The sequence below is a fragment of the Hylobates moloch genome, unplaced genomic scaffold (genome assembly GCF_009828535.3).
Source record: "Hylobates moloch isolate HMO894 unplaced genomic scaffold, HMol_V3 SCAFFOLD_10, whole genome shotgun sequence".
NCBI classification, from domain to species: Eukaryota; Metazoa; Chordata; class Mammalia; order Primates; family Hylobatidae; genus Hylobates; species Hylobates moloch.
This window is the reverse complement of record NW_026652285.1, coordinates 95,778,972-95,805,484: the sequence shown is the minus strand read 5'-3', so window position 1 is coordinate 95,805,484 and position 26,513 is coordinate 95,778,972. Positions and strand designations below refer to the sequence as shown.

The following is a 26,513-nucleotide window of genomic DNA, read 5'->3' as shown; positions in this document are numbered from 1 at the left end:
TTTTCACTATATTGAATTTTGTAGCAATTGTATCCCTTTGTATTATCTTTGTTTCCTAAATTAATTGCATTAAATACTGATTGTATGATGTCTCTAGCTCTTAAGAAAAAAAAGGAATACAAAATAGGGGCAAGTGAAAAGACTGTGGAGAGGAAGGATTAGTCAGTAAACAATGCCAGAGCAATTGATTACCTATGTGGAAAAAATAAATTCTCACCTCAGTCCTTAAACCTAAAGTAATTCCAGATGGACTGAAGAGTTGAATGCTAGGGGAAAATTTGGAGGACTTTCTTGGGATAAAAGCGGTAGAAACCATCATGGAAGAAAATATTTGTCTATGTAATTATTTAGACCTTCTCTTTGCCCAGAAATTCAAAGAAAATTAAGGATAAATTATTTTCAAAACATTACAAAGGCCGGATATTCTTTGCATTTCATCAGTGATTGCTTATAAACCAGTAAAAATTACTAATACTCATTTTTAAAGTGGGCTAAGAATATGAATAGACCATTTGTCTATTATATAAATATAGTGAAGAAACATATAACAAAATGTTCAACCTTAGTCCTGATCAGAATAAAAATAAAAGTAAAATAGGTACAATTTTAAAGCTACTAACTTGACTACAAGGAGTAGTGCTGGTGAGGGGCAGGGAGGCCAGAATCGTGGTGTATGGCTGGGGGTGGGGGGTGTAAAGAGCCTCCATCCTTCATCTATTCATTATACTAACATATTTATGAGATATGTATTTATTAAGTGCCTTCAAATGTTTATAACCTTTGTCTCTGAATTCTACATTTAGGAACTATAGATACAAATTATTGACCTGTATGATGATATTACTTAATGGTAGTAGAGTAGTTAAATATATTAATAGCATGGGAAATTCATCAAGTATCATATTTTTTCTAAGAATATTTAAAGAATATTCCAGATTTGTGCCTTTAAAGCATCATTAAGAGATATCTTTTTCTAAGAATATTTAAAGGAAAATGGCATCAAATAATGTTCACTTTTTAGAAACACAAAAGAATACTGTATTTATAGTCATCCTAATTGTATTTAAAAAGGGAATATATGTGCTTGTGTGTGTAATAACCTACAGTGTTAAATCTTCCGATGGTGGTGGCATTTATTTTAATCCCTTTCACCATTTTTAAAATTTTCTATTTCGTATATTAGGTTTATCATCAGAAAAAAAAGATTTTTTGAAAAGAAAGCTCTTACTAAATTTGAATTAGGGTGATTGAGTTAACTTAGAATGATTTCTCCAGTTTTTTCAGCTTATCATGTAAACATGTTAAAGAATTATAGAATTGTATTGCTGAAATCAAATGGCGGTGTCTCCTTCCTTGGATTTGTTCATCGATCTCTGCTTTGCTCTGTTCCAGCTGACTGCCTGCATCCACGGGTCTGCGGCGATGCTCTACCCCATGTACTGGCAGCACGTGTACATCCCCGTGCTGCCGCCGCATCTGCTGGACTACTGCTGGTAAGGTGGCTGGCCCTGTCCTCTGCTTCTCCTTTGCCCTGATCTGACCGGGCATGTTAGGTGTGTCACTTGTTAATGCAGTTGGTGACTCTACATTAAAAATACTAACTTCATCCAGCCTGGACAAAATAGTGAGACTTCATCTGCACACACACACACAAAAAAAAGCCAGGCATGGTGGCAGATACCTGTAGTCCCAGCTACTCAGGAGGCTGAGTTGGTAGGATCATTTGAGCCAGAGAGGTTGAGGCTATAGTGAGCTATAATTGTGCCACTGCACTCCATCCAGGGCAACAGAGTGAGACTCTGTCTCAAAAAATAATAATAATAATAATAATAAAAATACTAACTTCAAAGTGGCATGGATTTAAGACCACCTGATTGCATGGCCCTTTTGTTTCCAGTTTTCTTATATGTCATGACACTCTGAAGAGTACAAGAGAGCCAGTAACTTTTCACATTTCTCAGTTTGGGGGAAGCAATGCACCAAGAGGTTGTGTGTTTGTTTGTTTTTTCTTAAGACAAATTGTAAACCGGGGACAAAAACAATTGAGATCTCCAAGGTCTTCAAGTTTCAGCCATGCCCCGGCACATTCCTTAAGACTTGTGCTCACTGTGGTTTGGGAGCACAAGCCAGGCAGCACTAAACCATCTGAAGTTCTTTGAGGAGAATTTCACTGTTCAGTGAAACAGACTTTAGTAGAAGGAAGAAACAAAGGTTTTGGCGACAGCCCTACCATCTTGGGCAAGTCACTTGGCTTTAAGACTTTGTTTACTCATCTGTAAAAGGAAGTTGTTCAATACATAATCATACAAAGATGAAACAAGATAACATATGAAAGGACCCCATGTAGAAAAGCTGGCTCGTGGTAGCTCAGAAAATGTTTCCGCAGACACATCATCGTCCTCACTATCTGTCTTCGATAGATTACCAAAACAGACTGTCTTTGTGACCGATTTGGATCCCTTTTCCTCATGAATAATTTCTTTCTCTAGTGTAATGCAGTTAAAGACATTGTCTCCAAACAGTTCAAGTCAACAGAAGTCCATAAGGGAGCATGGTACACAGAGAGGGAGAGGCACTAACTGCATGCCGGATATTGAGAGCTTCAGGAGAAGGGAAGCCATTTGAGGGTCATAGCCCTGTTGCTTAAGGACAGATGACATGGGACACTGACCACTGGTTTGGAGAGATTGAGTCCAGGTCAGTCATACTTTTGCTGGGATCTCCATCCCATTTTGCAATCATCTCACTGGAAAGGTCCACCCAAGTAGCCAGATTGTCCAAGGAACTTGAAGGCATTCCACAGTCACTCCTAATTGGAACGTGCTGGGCTCACCCTCTTCCCAAGAAGCCATGGAGATAACAAGGACGTAACTAAGGGCCATCATGTGAAAATCAGTGGCTCTCTCTCATGTATAGCAGTAAGTGAATAGGCCTGATTCTCTCTTTATTATATGTCTTTCTTATCAAGGTGAGTCATCTTATTCGTGCCTTTCTCCCACCTCTTATGAGATTAAGGGGCAATATGTTTTCTACCATGTGGAGTATAGAATCCTGGCTAATTTTGAATTTCTTCTTGATTCATCAATGGCTGAATCCCACATTTTTTCACTATGTCTCTTCATACTTTGGTTTATTTTGGAAACTATTTTCAGTTAATGGTGACATCTAGGTACTGCCGGTCTAGATTTTTGTGTTCATCCCTTCTTGAGTGAGTAGGAGATAAAGTAACGTTTGCAGACAGGAAAGGATAAGGATGTAAACCCCTTATAACAGATTCACCATGTGACATTAAATGTTTGCGTTTGCTCTGTTCCTCAGGGAGTGTTTTCAAACCCCTGGGCCCATCCCAGACCCCTCCCCCGTACCCAGGTCTGCAGCCTCTCTCCTTCCATTGGAGACTCTAGGGAATGCTGGACTCTGCCCTAGTGAGGCTACTCCTTGTGCTCCCAGACTTCAAAGGGAAGATTGTTAGACTCCTGTCCCCGCTGCCATGGTCTGGTGTGAGCTCTGCCCTGTCATCTGGCTTCTAGCACAGCCCCTAGGAAGCTTCCACCCTCCCATGTCACTGTCGTCTGCTTGTCTCTGGGATCTTCATCACCTATTTGTTGAGATGTCCACATCTCCTTCGCATCTTATTCCCTGCCGTCTTCAGTGGCTTCAGAATCCACACTACTGGCCTCCCCTTATCCCCACTGAGCTCACATTTGCACTGTTTTGTCATCTATAGTGAGATTACTTTACTCCGCCTCAGAGAGGCCATGAAGTAGCACACACAAGGATAGGACGGGGCTAAGAGGAGGATGCCTGAGTCCCTGTCTCTCCTCCATTACTGCCTGGCTGTGTAGCTTAGAGCAAGTGCCTTTGCCTCTCTGAATCTCTTCTCTGTTGAGGGCTGAAAACACTGCAACCTGTTCTTTAAACTGTTTCTAGGATGAAATAAAATAACGTATGTGCTAATGCACTTTATAGACTGAAAAGCACTATCAGCCACCCAGCAGGGTGACACCTGTGTCATTAACCGTCTGAAGCTCACTCAGCCCCCTCTGGTTTCCTGCTGGCCTCCTTGCTCCAAGTCTTTGTGAGCTCTCTCTCTCATTCTCTCTCTCTCTCTCTTTTTTTTTTTTTTTTTTGAGACAGAGTGTCGCTCTGTCGCCCAGCCTGGAGTGCAGTGGCACAATCTCGGCTCACTGCAACCTCTGCCTCCCAGGTTCAAGCGATCCCTCCTGAGTAGCTGGGATTACAGGTACGCACCATCACGCCCGACTAATTTTTTGTAATTTTAGTAGAGACGGAGTTTCCCGTGTTAGCCAGGATGGTCTCAATCTCCTGACCTCGTGATCTGCCCAGCTTGGCCTCCCGAAGTGCTGTGATTACAGGCGTGAGCCACCGTGCCTGGTGTCGTGAGCTTTTTCAGTAGAGCAGATGTTTCCCGATGCTGGCCATGTCTCAGGCACTGCACTAAGTACTGGGAAGACAGGGATGAGAGTCAGTTTCCAGCAGAAGGAACTCAAACAATTGGGTGTCGAAGACACAGGCCCATAGACAGGCCAGAACTGCTCCTGGGTTTTTCACCAGTTCCCTGCAGGCTGTTGCTTCCCTGGCCTTGCCACTGACCCTGGGCACCCCTACCATTTTCTTATCTGCTCCTTGTCTGGAAGATACTGCTGGTGAAAGTCTGAGAGCCTTTGCAGAGAGGACCTGCTAGAGAGTGGTGCTGCCTAACCTTGGCTTGCCCTCCTTCTCTGCAGTCACCCCTGAGCCCTCACTCTCCCCACCATGCGCAGGCTCAGGGATGGGGATGCATTGTCACGTCTGGAGAGAAGAGGGGGATATAGGGTCTGTGTTCCCACAACTGCCCTCCTTCTCACCCAAGGCTGGTTACTTGCTGCCTGCCTGCCTCTTCCTCTCCTACCATTCCTGAGGGAGGAAGAGCAGTCCGTCCAAAGCCATTGACTTCACCTGGGCCTGGGTGCTGTCTCCTGAGGATTCTCTGGGACCCACCTAGACCTCTGTTCTCTCGGGTATCATTAAACACCCCTTTCTGCTGCCTCCCTCCTTTCCTGCACATGTGTTTAGGTGCCATCCTCAGATTCAACCTTTGCTTAAACTCCCTGTGCTTGAGCTTCTGAGCCACCTCTCTTGGTTTCTTCTCACTGCCATATATCTCCAAGGAAAGGACCAAAAGGACCCTGTTTACTATCCAGTAGTGTTTGTTATTGTTCAAATGAAAGCTTGAGGGGCTAGGCAGAGGCAGACACTGACACTCAGAGAGGAGGAAGGAGATGAGGGGAACTAGAGGGGAGGAGAAGTAACAAAACACACACCCAACGAAGCTGGAAGGGAGAGAGAGAGCGAGAAAAAGCAGGAGAAGGTAGAAAGGAGACACACATCACCCGAGTCAGAGTCCTGGAGTGACATCCAGCCCCCTTAGCACATAGAACCTGCTGCCATCCCCTCTCCCCCAAGACACACAGTATGCTCACAGGAATAGACCCCACACAGACGCGCCCACCTTCATAGACATAGGTCCCTTCCCCATAGATGTGTCTCAGGGTCTTCCACAGGGAGAGACACCCCCCGCCCATACATACCACACGCCAGATGTGTGCTCTAAAAGGTAGCCTCAGGTTGAATGCGGTAGCTTATGGCTGTAATCCCAGCACTTTGGGAGGCCAAGGCAGGAGGATCACTTGAGCCCAGGAGTTTGAGACCAGCCTGGGCAAATTGTGAGATCCCCATCTCCACAGGAAATTAAAAAAAAAAAAAAAAAGCCAGCCATAGTGGCACACAACTGTAGTCCCAGCTACACAGGAGGTTGAGGTGGGAGGATTGCTTGAGCCCAGGAGGTCGAGGCTATGGTGAGCCGCAGTTGACCCACTGCCCTCCAGTCTGGGTGACAGAGTGAGACCCTGTCTCACGGTTCCCCCTGGAAGAGATTCACCAGTGGGTTTTCATGCTGTGCTTCAGGGAGGAATATCCGGGGCTTCTGCAGGGATTGGTAGGGCTGGGAGAATCAATGTAGTTCCTCTGCCAAGTGATAGTATAATTTTATTTTTTTAACGTTTATCTTATTTTATTTTACGAGACAAGGTCTTGCTTTGTCACCCAGGCTGGAATGCAGTGGCACCATCTTGGCTCACTGCAACCTCAGCCTCCCGGGTTCAAGCGATTCTCCTGCCTCCGCCTCCCTAGTAGCTGGAATCACAGGTGCGTACCACCACGCCTGGCTAATTTTTGTACTTTTAGTAGAGACAGGGTTTCGCCATGTTGGCCAGGCTGGTCTCTAACTCCTGACTTCGGGTGATCCACCTGCCTCAGCCTCCCAAAGTACTGGGATTACAGGCATGAACTACCGTGTGTGGCCCAACTTCAGCTTTCTATTATTCGAAAAGTTTTGGTTGCTTAATTGTTAGCTAGTTTAAAACAGGCAGCTTACATTCCTGGAACTGTGGAGGGGAAAATGCTCTGTCAGTAACATCAGTGACGAAGATAGCTGCCATTGTTGAACACTGGTCCATCTCCTTTACATCTGTGATGGCGTTGAATTCTTCCAACAACCCTGCAAGGCAGATACTATTAACCCCATTTCACAGATGATTAGTAAACCAAGGCCCCAAGAGCTTTAGTAACTTTCCCTGATAATAGACATTGTGTATTATACTCTACGATCAAATTTTTATTAAGAGAATTATATGGACACATAATACACAAAAAAATCAGATGTATATATGTATACATATAGAGAGGCAGAAATCTGGAAAGAAATACACCAAAATGTTTAACAGAGACCCGTGATGGGGAGGCGGGAGAGGATTTCTGCATGCTTTTTATTTTCCATATTTTCCAATATTTCTACAATGAAAAAGTATGGTTTTTATAATTAAAAGCTTTATTTTCACAAATGAGTGTTTATTCTAGCCAATTGTTCTTTCCAGCTGCCATTCATTTCTCTTTTCATGTTTTCTTGGAGATACATTAGATGTTTTATTTTCCTGTGAAAGCTGATCCAGGATAATTTTTTCAACCTTCTCTAACTCTAGCACTTTGAAAAACTGTTAACGGCCTGACCAAGGGCAATGATGTTGGCAGGTCTAACTTAGAAGAGAAGACTTGGCAAGGAAGCCTGCTAAGTCCTTGTCATCCTAAATTTCCACTCCAGAAAATTAAAGTTGAGATTTGTATTTACTGGTGCCTGAGTGAGTTTTGAGAGGAGGCACCATCTTGGAAGTTTCTGTTCCTGTAATAGCAGTCTTTCTCCTGGTCTCTTGTTTCCGTGAAAGAACTTTTTGACATATGACCAAAGGATGATTACAGGCCGGTGGGGATTGGTGTCTGTTTGTTAACTGTAAGGTGTAAGAATGATGAAATGAAAGACTCCAAGAGAAAAAACACATCTTCCATAATGAAGGGTTGATTTGACCACCTTCAGCCACTACCACTGCTTTGGTCAGAGACTACAAATGTCATGAAATTTGAGTCAATGCTAATAACTTCATTCTAATATGCCCAGTAACTTTCACCACCATTGAGTTTAATCCTTGGTGGTAAGAGCCAGTAGGGATAACTAGCATTTTAAGTAAAGTGCTAGGAGCCTGAAACATGTAAATTTGAAGGAGGTTTGCTCCTCTGCAGATGATTTAAATGTTAAGTATGTCCCTATGCAGGGGATACACAAAATGGAATCTGAAAACTATTATCTCCTGTAGAAATGAACTCTCAATTTACTCACTGCACAGGAAGGACGGATTCTAGTCATTTTCACTGCCAGCAGGTGCCCTTTCTATGCATAATAGACTTCACAAGTGTAATTAACACATGAGGACCACTGCTGCCAGTTTTTCTTCAGGTACATGCTGCTAGGAGTTTTCAGGACAACAGTGTAGGCTATAAGAGCTTTTTACATGGTGCCTGAAGATGAAGTCTTCATTGACTTCTGGACAAAGACATGTTAAATGGGGCTGAGCCTAGACCCTGCTGTTGATATCACAGGTCACAGTCATTGAGTCCAGAAACCCCAAAAGTTGTATTGCAGCCTTTTGTAGACCAGAGGCCATGACAGCAAAGCTCTAGTTTGCATGCAGTTAATAAATGAAAAGTAGGATACTGAAAACCCTACAATTATGTGGAGGACTAATTGCACATTCACAAATACAACATACAATCATCTGAGTTAACTTTTAATTAGAGCTATAATCACAGATTTTAATTATCTGGAAAAAATCAGTTTAGTACAAATGGGCTGCCCTAAATATTTCTCGAATTATTTTTTTTGTATCCCTTCCTATTTTTGGAGTGGACGATAGTGTGGAAAGTGCCTAGGTTTTGGATTCAGGTAGACCTGGATTCAAATCTTAGTCTTATCTCTTATTAACTATGTAACCATTAAAAATCTGTTTTACCTCTCTGATCTGCAATGTCTTTTTCTATAAAATGGGTATAACTTACCTACTTTGAAAAGTGGCTATAGCAATTAGAGTTATTAGTCAAGTGGCACCTAGGGGCCATTAGTAAATGATGATTGCTTTTTTCACCATTGTTATAAACATGGGACATGGATTTCAGTTTCCAGAAGGTTTAACTCACATTAAACATTATTCTTACTTCTGTTGCCTTGAGAGCTCAGAGGAAAACTTTATAATTCGTCTTCTCTTTTTATCCCTCAGATTGTTTTTATTTTGATTTTTTTTTTATTTAACTTGAGTTATTGTATGGTTGTTTTCATTTGCAGCTGTGGCATAAGAATGAAAAGAAAAGAAACAAAAGCAGATGGCAGAGAAAACGAAAGGAGTAAGACATTTCCAGCCCTTATGAATATTTAAAAACATGTGCTGCTGGTTCCTTTCTACTTTAGATCTGTGCCATTCCTTTGACTTTGAAAGTGAAAACGAGAATGTTCCCTACCTTAGCTGATGGTGGCCTCGACCTTGGCCAGTGTTGGGAAAGCCTTCCTGTTTCTGGGAGAAAAGGATTAACTTGCTAATGAGAATCAGCATTCCATTTCATAATAATCACCATTCATTGAGTACTGTGTATGTGACAAGCTCTTTATAAACATTATCGCAAATCTTCAAAATCAAGCTGCAAGGTAAATATAGCTCCATTGTATATATTAGGAAATTGAAGCTCAGAGAGGTTTAATGACTTACCTACTGTCACACAGCCAAGAAATAGTGGAGCCTGCACTTGAAATCCAAGGCCATCTGATATTAAAGCTTTCCTTACTAATATCCTCCTAAGTGTTAGAGAATAAATTGTACCCATCACCAAGATTTTGTGAAAAAATTCTTTATGTCAGCTTCTTGAAGACTTGCTAATTGTAGACGTATGTTGTCATTCATTAATTATTCATTTATTCAGCAAATATTTATAGAGCACTTATTATGTACCAGGCACTATGCTAATTAAATTTTGCTAATAAAAGGTCCCAGTAGAAACCATATGGTATTTCCCATGTAAATTTCTTTTTCCCCCTTCCTCCTTCAGAAGTAGTTCTAAATAGGGACCACAAATAAATTCCCAACTTGAATTGTATGTTTGATTTATTCTAGGCACTTATTAACACACATTTGTGATAAAATATTTTCAAATCAGATCAAGCAAGCTCATGCTTTTCCCCCAAAGGACAGTCAGGTCAAAAGCCAAGTTAGTAGCTAGCTCCTGATGCTTTTTGAGGGCATTGTTGAACTGAGAAGTCAAATAGGATATGTACAGTGAAGGTTTCGATTTTGCATTTGACTTTGTAAAATGCCTCATATTTCTTGGCATTTCCAGATGATTCTGGAAGCCATTCTTCCTCTCAGAGTGGGGATGCTCAGATCTCTCTGAGAGATGCAAGTTTCAGGCCCTTTGTGTGCTGTATGTAGGGTTCTGAATCAGCCCCCACATGGTGCATCACATATTCCATGTAGGATTTTCAACAAAAGATGCACAGCCCACATAGGTGATGGGGCATCAGTCTGGACACAATTCTGAAGTAACATCCAGTTAATCAGATCTGCGCCCATTCCAATTACTATCTTCATCGATGCCATGAAATTTTTCATAGGAAATAGATCAATGCTAGATTAAGTGGAATTGTTGATATTCTTGATGGCAGGGACAGAACTCAAATGGAAGTGTGGTACGGCGGAAACAGAAAAGTCTGGCCCTCACCTGGCTTCCTCATTACTAGATTGGAGGTCACTGAGCCAACGTTTTCAGATGGAGGTGATTAGTGGTTACTACTGACACAAAGCAGGTGCTCTGTAAATAGTAGATACTGTCTTTGTGTTATTCATAGCTATGTAGCTCTATATATAGTCAATATATATTAATGTATCTCTGGTGCTAAGAATTTCAACTGAGGCCAGGTATGGTGGCTCACACCTGTAATCCCAGCACTTTGGGAGGCCAAGGGGGTGGATCACTTGGGGCCAAGAGTTCAAGACCAGCCTGGGCAACATAGTGAAACCCCCATCTCTCCTAAAAATAGAAAAAATTAGCTAGGCATGGTGGTACATGCCTGTAATCCCAGCTACTCAGGAGGCTGAGGCATGAGAATTGCTTGAACCTGGGGGCTGATGGTTACAGTGAGCCAAGATCATGCCACTGCACTCCAGCCTGGGTAGTAGAGCAAGACCCTGTCTTGGAAAAAAAAAAGAATTTCAACTGAATTTTTTTTTTGCATTAACTAAATATATAGACTTAACACACAGAATGGAAGTGGATTAGATGGACAGTTGTGGCCAAAATTCTCTTATATATGCCAAACTCTGGGCTTTCTAGCTTTTGTTAAAGATTGGGTTCCAATAAGTAAGCAAAAGTTATATGTCATTGCCATTTTGCAGCAAGTACTTAGGAGTACTTACTATATTCCTGGCAGTGGGCATAGGAAGATAGGTGCACATAGATGGTTCTGGATCTGAGGAAACACTACTTCACCAAAGAACTCAAGCATCCATTCAAGATTGGGAGAATAGAGATTTTTTTTTTTTTTTTTGAGATGGAGTCTTGCTCTGTCACCCACGCTGGAGTGCAGTGGCGCAATCTCGGCTCACTGCAAGCTCCACCTCCCGGGTTCACGCCATTCTCCTGCCTCAGCCTCTCCGAGTAGCTGGGACTACAGGTGCCCGCCACCATGCCCGGCTAATTTTTTTGTATTTTTAGTAGAGACAGGGTTTCACTGTGGTCTCGATCTCCTGACCTCATGATCCGCCCGCCTTGGCCTCCCAAAGTGCTGGGATTACAAGCGTGAGCCACCGCGCCCGGCCTAGAGATTTTTTTTTTTAAGCTAAGAAGCAGCAAGACGCCAAGAGTGGAATGGTGCCACTGTGACAGAGCTCATCTGGGAGGGGCGGGAGGGGATAAGGACCAGGAATTCAGTTTCAGACAGAAGAGGAAGGGAAGTTGGGCTGTGGTGGGACTGATGGTTAGGAAATGCACACACACATACACAAATGTGTGTTGGTTTAATTATCAGAAATCATAGATTGCTAGTTAGGTAATTCCTCAACTGAGATTTGGCTAAACTTGACCCTGACGCTTGAACAGAGAGGCCAAGTGAGAGAAAACAGTTCAGATTTGGAAGTCAAAGTCTTGGGTCCAAATCCTAGACTCTGGTCCTACTAAAGATGTGACTTTGAGTGAGCCACATCTCCTGCCTGAGCCTCAGTGTCTTTTGCTAAGTCATTGCCAGGGAGATAGCTAAAAGCATTGCTCTACGTGAGGAGCTTGGCACCAAGTAGGCAGCTGGAAAAATGTTTTGAGGTGATAACAGTCACTGAGCCCTACAATGAGATGCACCTTCATTTCCTTGAGGAGCACCCAAGACTGAATGTGCCAAGAGCCTTGTGGGGAAGCTTTGGACGATTTCTTTTTTCCTTTTTTTCTTTTTCTTTCTTTCTTTTTTTTTTTTTGAGATGGAGTCTTTACTCTGTCACCCAGGCTGCAGTGCAGTGGTGTGATCTCAGCTCACTGCAACCTTCGCCTCCTGGGTTCAAGCAATTCTCCTGCCTCAGCCTCCCAAGTAGCTGAGATTACAGGTGTGTGCCACCACACCCAGCTAATTTTTTGTATTTTTAGTAGAGAAGGGGTTTCACTATGTTGGTCAGGCTGGTCTCAAACTCCTGATCTCAAATGATCCACCCACCTTGGCCTCCCAAAGTGCTGTGATTACAGGTGTAAGCCACCATGCCCAGACTGGGCAATTTCAATGTGAACTATTTTCCAGGTGGAAAAATTAGGTAAAGAAGAGACTGGGCCCTTTGTATTATCTATGTTACAGATTCTGTGCTGATCTCTGTCTGTCTATACTGTAGACTCCATAGGAAAACTGTCTTTTCAAGTCCTCTGCTACGTTTTTTAAGTTGAAATATAATCCACATACCACAAAATTCACCCTTTTAAAAGTATATAGTTCTGGCCCGAACTGCAGCGGCTCACACCTGTAATGCCAGCACTTTGGGAGGTGGGCAGATTCCTTGAGCCCAGGAGTTTGAGACCAATCCTGGGCAACATGGCAAAATCATGTCCCTGTAAAACAAATACGAAAATTAGCCAGGTGTGATGGTGTGTGCCTGTAGTCCCAGCTCCCTGTGAGGCTGAAGTAGGAGAATCACCGGAACCTGGAAAGTTGAGGCTGCAACGAGCTGTGATCACGCCATTGCACTCCAACCTGGTCGAGAAGAGTGAGACTCTGTCTCGATCAATCAATGTATGTATACAGATCAGTGGTTTGTAGTATATTCCAACTATCTAATCCACTATCCATCTAATAGATATATCACCACCACTAATTCCAGATACATTAGATTTTTAATACGGTCTATATTGTTAGTAAAGTAATACATTCTTATTATAAAAAACTTTTTTAGGCTGGGTGCAGTGGCTCATGCCTGTAATCCCAGTGCTTTGGGAGGCCCAGGCGGGTGGATCACCTGAGATCAGGAGTTCAAGACCAGCCTGGCTAACATGGTGAGACCCCGTCTCTACTAAAAATGAAAAAATTAGCTGGGTGTGGTGGCGTGTGCCTGTAATCCCAGCTACTCTGAGGCTGAGGCAGGAGAATCACTTGAACCTGAGAGGTGGAGGTTGCAGTGAGCTGAGATCGCGTCATTGCACTCTAGCCTGGGTGATAGAACGAGACTCCGTCTCAAAAATAATAATAAATAAAAAGCTTTTTTAGCCTCTTAAAGTACATATAGCGAAAAGCAAAAGGTCTGTAAAAATGGGTTAGTCTGTGTAGATGGTTGCCATTCAGCCTTTAGCCCTGACCCTCTAGAGGCACCCCGGAAGGCACCGATGCCAGGAGTATAGCGGGACAGCTCTCACTGGCCTCAGCCAGTGTCACTCCCAGCGTTACTGAGACTTGCAGGGTTAAAAAAGACAAGGTGTCCCTTTAACACAGGAGTGACCCTTCCCAGATTAGGGGAATGGTGCTTGTTGGCTCAGCCACCCACCCTTTGGGGAGCTGTCTGAACCACAGCCTAACCACCTCCTGGCTACTGTATCTGCCTCTGAGCCTCTGGACCTGCCCTGCCGCTCCCACCTTCCCCAGCCCCCTCCTGCTGCCTGATGTCGGGAGGGGCAACAACCCACCTCCCCTGCCCTAGTTTCTGCTGGCCTCCATGCAACGTTGCTGGCCTTGACTCCTGCCTGCCTGCCTGAGCATTGGCCTGGTTTTCCATTTCTCATGACACATTCTGTATGTGAGTGACACATTCCTCACTCCTCCCTGATTTGGAGCCTGGCTTGAACCTAACACTTAGAAAACTCTGGACATTCTGGGGCACAGTATAGGGGGCTCTATAGCAACGACACTCTAGATAGGTTCTTGGGAGGCATAGTTCACCCGTAAGGCAGGGGCCACAGACCAAGTAACATCAGAGTCACAGGAAGTTTCAGCAGTGCAGCAAGTGACCTCGTGGCAGGTCTTCTGGAGATAGTGTGCCTGCCTTTTTCAAGTGCTGGCACCAGGGACAGTATGTGCAGCACCAGCATAGTGATAGGCTCTGAGTGACCTCTCAGCAAGTGTGGGTTCGTCTTCCCTTTAAAACGTGATGAATGGAAAGGCGAGGCTGAAAAGGTAATTGGATGCTATGCGTCTTGGCACGTGGGACGAGTCCTGGAAAAACAGCAAGAGAAAATCTCCTGTGATTACCAGTTGCGCTATTTTTTATACTTTTTTTTCTGTTACTTTCTTTTCATTTATTTCTCCATAAGCCTCTTTCTCTTTTTCTCTTGTTTTGTGGCTTATTCATTCGTGTGTTTCCACAGGCTCTCATGGGCTGCTTGTGGCTCACAACTTGAGACTTCCTTTCTGTGTCTGGCTTTAGCTGTTATGGTTCTCCTTGAATTCTCTGTGGCAACAGAGAGCCCTGTCTCCTGACCTTTCCTGTGTGATTAACTTCTCCTGCCACAGTGGTCTTAGCCAAGGACCCCTTCCTGATGTTTTCCGAGTCTGTCGCCTTCCGGTAGGCCAAGGAGGCACAAAAGGGCGGGCTACCCCAGGCTTTGATGTTGACCTCTCCAGAATTTTGTCCAGGCGTTATCTTTGTAACTCATGTGTTCGTTTCTGTTGGGTCCAGTGGCTTGGGGCTCTAGAAGGCATCTCCGCCACCCCCACCTGCATAGGTTACCCCAGGAAGCCACAAAGCCACACTCAGAAGGGCATTGTCCTCCCTCTCCCAGTCACTGATCAGCTCCAGTGATACACGTGTCTTGCATTAGCAAGCCATCTCCAGCGCCCACTGGACATCGGTGCACACTGAGCTCACCTCTGCTGTGGCAGGGCCCCATGCTCTCGCTGCCGATACCACAAATGGAAACTAGGCCATCTCTGCCTTCTCTCCTGATCCAGAATTGTTCCTGGTCTCCTCATGGATCCTCATCCTCTGTTGCTCATAAATCGGAGAGGGCTACGTTGGAAACCAGGAAAGACATTAAATACTTTTTCCCCTAAAAAGAAAAAAGCTTGCCTACCTCATGGCAGTTACCCCATACTTTCTACTTCTCACCAGCTGTGACCTTTGTCGAGTCGCTTAACCTCTTTGAGCTATGGGTTCCTCTGTGAATTACGGAGACCCACCTTTCAAGATTGCTGCAGAGATGAAATGAGGTCATCTCAGGCCCTTCCGTTGTGTACCCAACAACACCCTGTGCGTCTCCTTGTAGCGGTTTGTGCATGTACAATAATGTGCTTATTTGATCTGCCGTTAACTGTGAGCTTCACATGGGGACCAGATCTGTTTTTCTCTCCTCTTGCCCCAGGCCAGCATGGTGCCTGATATTAGTGATACCTGTTGACTGACTGACTAACCGGCCTGTGGAAAACACTTTTCCCTCCCCAGGAGCCTTTTGAAAATTCAAGCTCCTGGGTGGCTGGTTTATTTTTCTCCTGTGGACACCACAAAACACCTCACAATCTTGTTTCCCTTTTGGGTTGGTGGCCAGAGTGTTCAGAGCCAAACCTGTGACCATCCCAGCAGGTGTCCCAGCATGAAATGGAAACACTAACCTTGCCACAGCTTCCTTTTTTTTCCCCCTTAGCTCCTATTTCTTTTCATACTTTTGTTGCTATGTTGAAAATATTCATATAAATTGCCTTAAGTCCCGCTTAGAACGGAAAAGAGTATCAGTCAATTCCAGCTAGTAAGGCAACTGTAGTTTTATTCTGGCTATGAACCCACTAGCTATTTTACTTTTTTAGCTATAATTATCCAGTAACCATTTTTTGTCAACTGTAGCATAATGGTTAAGAGAAGTCACCAGCAAGTAAGAGTAGCATAAGAGACTTGGAAGTAGAAGGATTTGGGCTGGGATCACCATTAACTGGGTGATCCCATAGGCACATTTTTGAGAATACCTTTTTAAGTCTATAAAATGGCCAGGCACAGTGGCTCACCCCCATAATCCCAGTACTTTGGAAGGCCGAGGCAGGTGGATCACCTGAGGTCAGGAGTTCGAGACCAACCTGGGCAACATGGTGAAACCCTGTCTCCACTAAAAATACAAAAATCAGCCAGGCGTGGTAGTACATGCCTATAATCCCAGTAACTCGAGAGACTAAGGCAGGAGAATCACTTGAACCCAGGAGACAGAGGTTGCAGTGGGCCAAGAACGCACCCCTGCATTCCAGCCTGGGTAACAGAGCAAGACTGTGTCTCAAAAAAAAGCTATAAAATGGATGGTGCAAATTGGATTATTTGAGGATTAAATGAGATAAGGTGGCTGGAGCCTCTCATGCAGCCCTTGAAATGTGGTGTGTGCTCAGTAAATAGCTCAACTGTTTTATCCTTCCTGCTCTGCACATGGCACCATGGGAGGCTCTGGGAAACAGGATTCTGTGCTTCTGTGACTGATAATCGAGAGTCACCCTTCAAATCAGCACATGCTTTATGCGAAATGGGTAACCCAGACAAAAGCCCCTACCAAGAGAGGCGTTAGCCACCACTGGGCAATCTGAGAGGCAGGCAGCATGGCTTCAGTAGGACTTGAAGGAATAGTGAAGCTGAGGCCTGTGGGGCCACCATGTGACTAAGATGAGCTCAGAGGCACTTCAGGGACCAGAAGCTTCCTGTGATGGAAAAGGTAGCAGGGGAGGAGGAGCTCAGACAGAATGTGGAAGCTCCTAGGTCTTGTCACAGCTGCAGCCCAGCCCTTAGGGAGCAGGTTAGAGAAAACTACCTAACCTCCTTCCTCTGTAGGCTGTGGGAATGCTGGTCTCCAGGAAATAAGAAGCTTGCTTTATCCCTATATCATGGGCTTGGGTTCTAGTCCCAGTTCTGCCACTTACTAGCTGTGTGACGTCAGAGGAATGATTTAGCTTTTCCAATCTTAGTTTTTCTATCTGTGAAATGGTAGTTCTGATAGTACCCTCCTTATGCTGCTCTGGTGAGAATCTAATGAGGAAAATGCCTTAGCCTATGCTGGCTCTTGGCAAATTTGCAGTCAGTGGTGGCTGCTCTTACTGGATTCCTGTCCTGCACTGGCTGTTACATTAGCCTGAAGAGCAGCTGTCTCATCGCTCTCAGTAAGCCCAAAACCGTGATCATTCGCATTCTCCAGCAAGATATGTTCTCTGGTGTCTGTTCTTTTTCTTTTTCCCATTCTCTTGTCCTTTAACCTCTCTAATAAAGCCAGGCTCATTATTTTGAGCAGAGTTTAAAACCACAAGACAATCTGTGTTTACACATTTGTGTCTTTTACAAAAAAAAGAAAGAAAAGCTCACATAAGACCTCTTCAGAGTTTTCCTTTCTGACTGTGGGATCCCCTTTGCCTGATCAGGGTATTTGATGAAGAAGGTGGTGGGCCTCTGAGAGGTAAGGTGACCCTGTGATGTGTATATTGTAACGTGGATACCTATGTGTTTATATGAAAAACAGAAAAACAGTGATCTTTCCAAATCCCTGGGCTGCCCTAAGCTATGTTCCTTCATGATGGCAGAGGTGTTGCCCACCTGGAGATGGAGGGACCGCCTCTCCCTTGTTTCCTCTCCCCTCCCACTTTGTCTTGGGAAGCTGTATTTTTTTTATTTTTTATTTTTTAGCAGCCAATGTTCTTTTATTTCACTGGACTCATTTCCAATTAGTAGCTGCTCACCTCAGGGGAACATGATTAAGAGAGCCCTGGTTATCTGGGGGAAAGGAATTAAACAAATTGTGAAAGTGCGGTAGTAATGAACGAGGACTACAGGATCGTTAATAAGTGTGCAGTTTCCATATTCTTGCTTCCTCCTTGCTGGGAATAAGCTCATGCCAGAGGACTTACCTGTCAGAGAAGCGCTCGGCATCACAGGCCTGGAAGCAAGAGGACTGGCGAATAGCCCTTTTGGTACCCCAGCACTCTTTTCCTTTCAGCTTAAGTACTGAGTATGTGCTGTGTGACCTCACGCACAGAGCTTGGGCTCTCTGTTCAGCAGCCTTGCATCTGAAGTACGGCTTCACCACTGACCAACTGTGCGATCTCGGCAAATTTTATCTTTCTGAGCCTATTTCCTAACCTGAAAATATGGATGATAGCACCACCTTGCAGAGTTCCCTTGAGCATTATGTGTGTAATGCATAAAAGTGACTGAATTATAGTAGCTCAATAAAAGTTCCTTTTCCTCTTAAGAGGATTCAAACGAAAGATATCTTCCAGGTAAAGAGTATTCTGTTGTGTCTGTCTCAACACCAGCAACAGAGCCCTTTTCTTTTTCAGGGGAGAAGGAAAAAAGAGTCACTTTTACTCTCCTGTTTGTAACTGATGAAATCAGATAGTGCAGTAATTCCCAGAGAGCAAAAGCTTCGTACAGATATACCCCATTCTGCTATCCCAAGATGTACAATAGCATCCTACAATCACTGTCAGTCATACGGCAGTTGTGACATGGTTGTCATGACCTGCCTGTGCATAAGTTTGGTTATAACTGTTAATATTATCACCGCTTTAATTTAATTTTGTGCATTGTTGATTCTGCGCATGTTGTTTAATTGCCGTTTAAAATGTCTTCAAAATTGCACTATGATTCAATATTGAAAGGTAAAGTCACTGTGAATGCTGAAAGGCTCTGGAGAAGAGAAGCAGAGTATATACATTTGCTATTACTGAAGCAGATATTTCCATTCATGTTTTCTAGAACAGCAGCAAATAAGTTCTTTCTTGAACCTAAACAGGAAGATCACTTCTAGTAGATGGATTTTGGTTTGGTTTTGTAACTGAGATACCCTTGGAAAAACATGAACGTTTATGCCTCTGAATTAGAAAAGGATTCAGATGTGTTGGATTCTGAATATGAAGAAATTTTTTTTTAAATAGCTTACCCAATTTATTTTGCTATGTTTTATTTTTAATGTATGCTCAAGAGTGATAAGAGGTTTTTAAAAATGTGTCCAAGTGATCAGAAAGTCATGAACCATTGTTTCGTTGATAGTTTTTCCATTATTGGTGGTACGTTAGAAAGGAAAGGCACCCTCCTGAAGAGAGTGATAAGCAACCCTCCTGAACTCAGTGAGTATCCAGGAGACAAGAGTGTGCTTGGGAGTCAGAAATCCATGTGTAGAGATGATGTGTGCCTGTCAAGCACCTCCCATTCCTCATGGCATCTTGACCATTCTTACCAGCAGTTTACCAGGTATCCTAGAGCGGGTATCCTACAGAACCAGGGCTGGAACAAGAAACCATTCTGTGGGTAATAGGAGAGTGGGTTCAATGGTGCCAGCCATGCCAGGGGCTCAGAGAGAACCCTACCATGTGCTGCTGCTGTGCCAGGTACCTCAGAGGTTGTCTCTAATCTCTACAACAATCCTGAAAGATTTCTGCTAGGCCAGGTACTGCCTTATTGGAAAACGCTTTGCTAGGATATAACAAGATAAAAAACAGCCCTGTCCTTTAATTTTTAGTAATTCGGTGTCTAGGAATTCATGCAACATGAAGGTGTTCATTTTTATCACAGTGATACTTACGATAGTGAAAAGTTGGAAGCAACTTAATGTCTACTCTCGGGATAGCATTCAATAAATTATGATACATCCATATTTGGTGGAATATTATGCAGTCTTTAATAATCACGAAAATTATAGAACAATCTGGGAAATGTTCATGTAGCCAATGAGAAAATAAAACAAGGTATGCACTTTATAATTTCAAAGATATAAAGCTGTTAATGTGAGCCAGTATTAGAAAGGAATGCAAAAGAAAAAGTAATTGTGTTAGGATAATATAATCATGGGTAGGTGTTTTTCTCCCCAAACATTTCTTTTAAAAATAAAAAGACAAAGAAGAGGTTTCCAAGAAACTGAGTCAGTAGCTACAATAATTATTGAGATACAGTGAGAATAGAAATTGTTTTCAGACTGTACCTAGAATTACCCAATTGGATAAGTACCACATTGAGATGTTCAGGAAATTCTGGGTTTCTTTTTCTTCCCTCTCCCTCTCACCACTTGGAATTCGTAATTATATATTTGCAGAGCAAACAGGCAGTAGATTCAGGGAAGTATCTGAGGCTTCGTACGTAAATGATGACAATGTAAAAGGTATTTGTCCAAATTTGCATTCATACAAAACATGGAGCTGCTATGATTTCAGAATAAATGTGTTTTAAATATTTTCTAAATACAGAGCTGTTGCAGTTCTAACAATACTTGGCTAAGAAAACTACATTTCTATGATAGGCCATAATTACTCTTTGGAAAATTATTGGGCTTTAAAAAATGCCTATCTAAAGATGCTTGAAGAATGAGTTCCATTTTGCCCTTTCTTGCATCTTCAGTCTCTTCCATGAGGTCCCTTTTTACTTTCAGGGTATCATTGATTTTTACTGTAGGACAAAAGGGCATAGCATTAAAGTCTACATACATAAGATCCTATGGTTAAGTTACACAGAGGGGTTTTGCTATACATATTTATTTTCAGCCATTTGAATGTCTTTTTCTGTATATTAACTCATTTGTTGGAATTTCAGTTCTACAATTCTGGTTAAAACCCATGGTCACTGGTCAATTGCATGATTAAATGTAGGAGATGGGAAGGGTGATAAGATTTAGTTAAATATTATGGATTTGCGCTTTCTCCCTTCTGTGTGTTAGGCTGTGCTTCTGGTCACATTAATAAGTGGCCATTTTTCTGGAATGTGTACTCTTCCTGCTTCCTTTCATTACATTAGGCAAGGTTCCACTAGATGAGACATTTGCAGTCTTAAGACTTCCTGCCAGGGTTCAGACTTTGTATTTTTGACATTGAAGCTGTCGTGTTCCTGAAGCTACTTAATTAGAAACACATTCATTTCAGTGTACACTGGAAAAAGCTTGGACAGCAGAGCCAGGCACACTGGGAAGTTTGAGCGTTTGTGTAGCTGGCAGCTAAACTAATGGTTTACAGTTTAAGGGGAAAAAAAAATATCACAGGGCATTTCCTTGCCCCTAGAAGCAAAGAGAAGCTGAATGCACACAGCAGATACCTAAAAAAAAAAAAAGAAGAAGAAAAGACAACTCCACTTTCACTGCGATTGTGTGTATAGTTCTTTCTTTTTAGCTATTATCAAATACAAAAGTCTTCTAGAATAGTTAGCAAACTGAGCTGCAAATATTCAAGTCTGTTTTACATGTTCCCAAGACATATTATATTACTGCTGAGATCTGTAGTAAGGAGGACATTTTATATTCTGGGGAAAAGGGGAAAGAAAGGATTTTTGCTTGAATTTTATTTGTTGAATGGTAATGAAGGAATTGTGTCCTTTCTTATTTTTAAATGTTTGAGCAATTTAAAAATATATATGTGATGTTTAGAAACCTCCCTTGCCTATCCATTGCTTTCAGGATAAAGCCTAAACTCCTTAGTATTCAGTTGGAAGCAAACCTCTCCTGTCTCATTACTTACCACTCCTTGTTTCTCCAACTGTGTCCCCAAAGAGCCATCCTTGTCCATCCACCTCTACTCTACCAGCTGCCCCAGAAGAAAAGTACCTGGTCACCCCAGTCTGAGTCAGGTATCTTTTCTCTAGGTTCACAAAATACCATCTGCACATTTCATAGAATATATCCCATACTACAGAGCCAGATGGAAAAGTTGCCAATCACACCCTTCCTCGCTATCCCTTGACCTCCTTCCCCTAAAGCATTGCATGGGGAGTGAGCTTGGGGATTTCAAGTTCTATATTACCAAGTCAGTGTGGCACGAAGGAAGAAATGCATACTTGGGAGTCAAATCCCAGGTCTACCACTGACTTTGTTTTGTGGTATTAGGTAAGTGATTTAACCTCTTTAGGCCTAGTCCCTTCTCTGTAAAATGGGTATTGTATCTATGGGTATTGCAAAGTTGTTTTGTGGATTAGAATAGATGAATTTAAAGTTCCTCATATAATGTCTAGCACATTTGTTATTGATAGGAAACATAAGTGATAATGTATATACACACACACATACACACCGACCCCTGAAATCAACGGCAGAACCGGTGTATCCAAAATGCCCAGGTTTTAAACCCACTGGGGTTGAGTTCTCATGCCTTTGCTCAGTCACTGACTTAGGGAACCCGTGGCTCCGTGAATGAAGCAGTTGGCAGAGGCTTTCTGAATTATAGTGTCATGGGATGGCATGTGTGCAACTGGGGAGGAGATGCTTGCTGGCAGCTCTCCAAGTACTTTGTCCAATCAGAATGGACAGTTAGATCACATCTCTTGATGACAGACGAAGCAGCAAATACAACATATTCTTCTTTGAAACACATTATGCCCTTCATCCAACCTTAACTCCTTTTTGTGTTGTAATCATGGCAATAATCATTCCCATCTGTATTAGAACTCTGCTGATCATTTAACGTATATTTTCTTTGATTCTAATAACAACGTGCTGGCTGGAATCCAGGATTCCATTTTAAAGATAAGGCAACTGAGGCTGTGCAGTTGCAGAGCTGCTCTTTAGGGGCTAATACCAAGGTTGATGCTCTTCCTGCTACCCATGCTGTTTCCAATGCCGCCCACGTTTTGAAATTCTCCTGAAGTTTCTAGGCTTGGGAACAAAATGTCATATTAGGATTTTTGTTGTGAAAGGAAATGTATGCATACGTTTATTAAAACAGTTTTTCTTCAAATAGTGAACCATCTGTAATTTTCTGTCAGAAGCAACAGACATTAAAGCAGCTGTGTGTCTCTGTTTCTCTTCACAGTGCTCCCATGCCCTACCTCATAGGAATCCATTTAAGTTTAATGGAGGTAAGTTGGCTTCTTTCCTCCCCAGATGGCTCTACCTGGGGCTTTGTTTCATTGTGTGGCGGTGGAGAGACCCAGTCTTAGCAGTCACAGCTCTGCACGTGGGAGCGTGCCGAAGCAGCACCTCCCAGTGTATAAAGCTGAGTGTTCAGTTTGGACGCTCTGCACTGGGCTCTGTTTTCAGGGTTTTCCCACTTTGCCGAGAGACTGTGGATTTTCACGGGTTGAGGGAGTGAGAGTCAAGGAGGCAGGAGGAAAGGGTTCTTTAAGGGTTTGAACGAGGGAAGGGAGATGATTTGCTTTTCAAAATGTTTGTTCTAATCGCTATAGCAATATTGCATTCTTGTAGTAAATGTGATATAAAATGTGTATAGAATCATGAAGAAGGAAATTAAAATTATGCACGATACCATTATTCCAGATTGAACCATTGTTAGCATTTTACTAATCTCCCTCTTGGTCTTTATTCTCTAAATATATGTTTTGTATAAATATGCATAATTGATATACTTTATAATTTTGTGTCTTTATTTTAATTAACATGGCTTGGGAATCACTATATGTTTTTATCTACTCTCAGTAATAATTTTTAATTTGCCACCTATCATTCCCACTATTTGGATATACCACAACGTAACTGTTTTCCTACTCTTGGACACTGAGGTTGTTTATAATTTTTCACTATTATAAATAGCATTTCAGCAAAGATCTTTATGCATAAGGCTTTATCTGCATTTTGCCTCATTTCCTTAGCATAGAACCCCTAAAGTAGAAATGCTTGGTCAAAGCTATGCATCGGATGCCAGATTGCTTTCTGTATGGCTGTACCAATTAGATAGCAATTCTTTTAAAGGACTTTTCTGTGCTTTTGTAAGTGTCATTAGTTTGTAGACATGTACTCTAAGCCCTTTCCTCCTCAGGAGAGAGTTTTAATTTGTACTAGAGCAAAATGAGGCATGGGGAGGGTGCTTGCCTGTGTTGCACAGGAGATAAGCTCTCAGAGGGAAAATCTACAGCCATGTCCGTCTGCGGTGGTGCTTTGCATGTCTTGAAGGAAGTGCTACTTCTCTTCTTCTGTTCCCTTCATTTCACGTCGACGAGGACCACCTGCTTCACTAACTGTTGCACACTGTGCTATTGTGCTTACGAAAATGAAAGAAGTTGGTTATTGAAAAACCTGTTTGTTTGACATTGAGAATCTTGATCAAAATAGACCACAGAAATCTGCTCAAATTTCTAATTTGACAGGCCGGCCATGTGGCTCCTACATTCTGTTAACAGTTCCTCCTTGTCATCACCCAGCCCTAAGCACATACAGTACACAGTTTATGGACTATCTGGGATGATGTATTTAGATCAGATTGAAGAGATTTCTTCTGTGTTTTACCTTTGTTTGTCAAGTTTGGGGGTCTATTCAAAGCTCCCGTGTGAAAAATTGAAATTCAAAGTAAATACTTTCCAATGGACCGTTAGTGCCAATTGCTGTAGAGTTTGAAACACTAATATAATGACTATTTGGTCTGTCGGAGTCCACAGTTCCCTCCCGCCTGCCTCTCCTCCTGCCTTCCAGACTGCTCCAGCACAGGCTTTTTCAGATTCCTTTTTATGTCCCAGCGCCTCAGCATTCTCCAAGTTTCTAGTTTTGTCTTTCTCTTCTTTTCTATTGCCCTCTAGTCACGTTGTTTAAGGCCTTTTGCTTCAGCTACTAGGTCAATGTCAATGACTCAGCTGGGATTCTAACGCTGGTCTGCCTCTCTCTGAACTTCAGGTCCAAAGTTTAAAGTGCCAATTGGATTTCACCTGGATGTACTACAGATGTCTCCCCCAGTCTTCCCCAAACAATTTATTATCTGTGCACGCACACACACACACACACACGCTCTCTGTGTGTGTGTGTGTGTGTGTGTCTCCGTGTCTGTCTCTGTCTCTCTCTCTCTCTCTCTCTAAGCCACTCCACTCCCCTTCCACTGTTCCTAGTCCCTGTGAATGGCACTACTGCCTTCAATGGCACCTAAGTGGGACACACTGATCATGCCTGAATGCTCTTCTTCCTCATCCTCTCTAAATACTCACAAAGCTCTAAAACGTCTCTCGCCTTGTTCTTTCCTCACTGCCTTCATTGACACTTTTCTTTGCTTTCTTGGATTCTTGCAAAAGCCTTATTCATTTGATAAACAACATGAGGGCCTCTTATGTTTCAAGCATTTTGCTAGGTCCTGGAGGTATGGAGATGAATATAAAGTTCAGTGCATAGTCACAACATTGCATGGGTTGCCCTCCAGCTGGTCACTTGATAACCATGGGCTACATAATGCTTGAGGAGGAGCCTTCCAGCCTCCCCTACACAGTCCTTGGGTTCTGCACAGTCTCTCCACTGCTGTCAAGCCTTCTGCCTGGTCACTGACCCATGTTAGCTTATGCTCCTGCTGATCCCTAAACATATCCACATTCCCACCCCTCTGTATGCATCAGCCCTGCCCTTCTCCACCTCTTCCAAGAAGTCCTCCTGCTCTGTTTTCTTCTTTCACTTATGGTGCCTCTTGCTCTGAATAATAGCTGTTTGCTTCCTTGTCCCTCTCCATCATCCCCTGGAGCATGACTTCTTTGGGAACAAGGACTGTTCCCATTCACTGTGGTGTCCTCAGCACCTAACAGGATGCCACACAGGTGATATTCTCTGAGCAAATGCTTTGTGAAAAGAAGCGTTGAGTGAATGCTTGGAAAGCTGTAATTTGGAGCACATTTAGAAGCCCTCTAATAGGCATCACTGTTTTCAGGCAACCCAATGCCATAATTTTACTTACAGGTGCAGGAAGTGTATTTTTTACTTTTTATATAATTGTAAGTAATTTAAAATAAGGCCTTTTGTAGTAAAACATGCAGTGTAAAATATGCATACCTTTTGCAGCTGAAACTTGGGACAGAGTTTTGCACTTACATGAATGGGTGCGGGTCTCTTCTGCTCAGTCTTTGAAGGGCGTTAAGGGAGAAGGCTTAGGAAGCACTGGCCCAGATAGATCTTAGCCCTGCTGATTGACGGAGGCTGGGGAGGAGTTTGCTGTGCTGAACTCCTGTGTAGTCAGCACAAAAATAAAAACAAAAATGGGAGTTGCCCCACTCTTGAAACCAGCCAAGACACTTTCTGAACAAAGAAGTGTTTCCTGAGTGTGTAGGGCAGCCGTGAACTACTGAATCTTAGAATTCAGTCTCCTGACCTCCTCCCTGGAATTTCAGCTCAGATTCCGAATGCCCTAGTTGTGCTTTCTGATTGGGTTTATCTAGTTCGATTGTACCCTTCAGGTGAAAGGGATGCTTCTCCTGCAGTTTCCTGCAGGAACCTGTAGCTCAGACCTGGGGCCAAAGGAAAGCTGTTTACGGAAGGTGCTCAGGAAGGCCCATCTCCTCTCGCTACACTAGTTTTCTTACTGGCAATTCAGCAAAAGGCTTATTTTTGACTGTCTTGTTATTTTTTCTTGAAAGCTATAGGCACCTTATTATGCCTTTGCATATGTGCCAGAATTTTTTAAACTTCAAATGAATGTGGCAGATGTTCATAAAAGTTTAGAAAAAGCTACCATAGGAAGACTTTTTAACCATTTTTATGACACTCAAATTTGTTGCACAAAAAGAAATATAAATTACAAACTTGCATTGTTATTTTTAAAAAGGTTATTTTGGGGAAAGACCTAATTCTGGTTCATGCTCTTACAGGATGCCATTAAATGGTAACCTAGTCACCGTACAGAGTCTGCCTTCCTCCCAAAGTGACAAGTGTATACCTGATCGCCATTCTTCTCTCTCCTTCTGCCTGTTTATAGTCTCTCTCTCATTTAAGCAATCTGAGGC

At 42.9% G+C, this 26,513-nt stretch overlaps 1 protein-coding gene across 10 annotated transcripts in view; it reads left to right on the top strand.

The window, feature by feature from the left end:
• The window catches only part of DENND1A (DENN domain containing 1A), a 551,140-nt gene that overhangs the window by 300,068 nt on the left and 224,559 nt on the right, over window positions 1-26,513 (top strand). For all 10 annotated transcript variants that reach the window (XM_058445765.1, XM_058445767.1, XM_058445766.1 and 7 more), the window contains 2 exons: window positions 1,393-1,493; window positions 22,625-22,670. In XM_058445765.1, coding sequence (XP_058301748.1) covers window positions 1,393-1,493; window positions 22,625-22,670 — 147 coding nt within the window. The remainder of the gene's footprint in view (window positions 1-1,392; window positions 1,494-22,624; window positions 22,671-26,513) is intronic.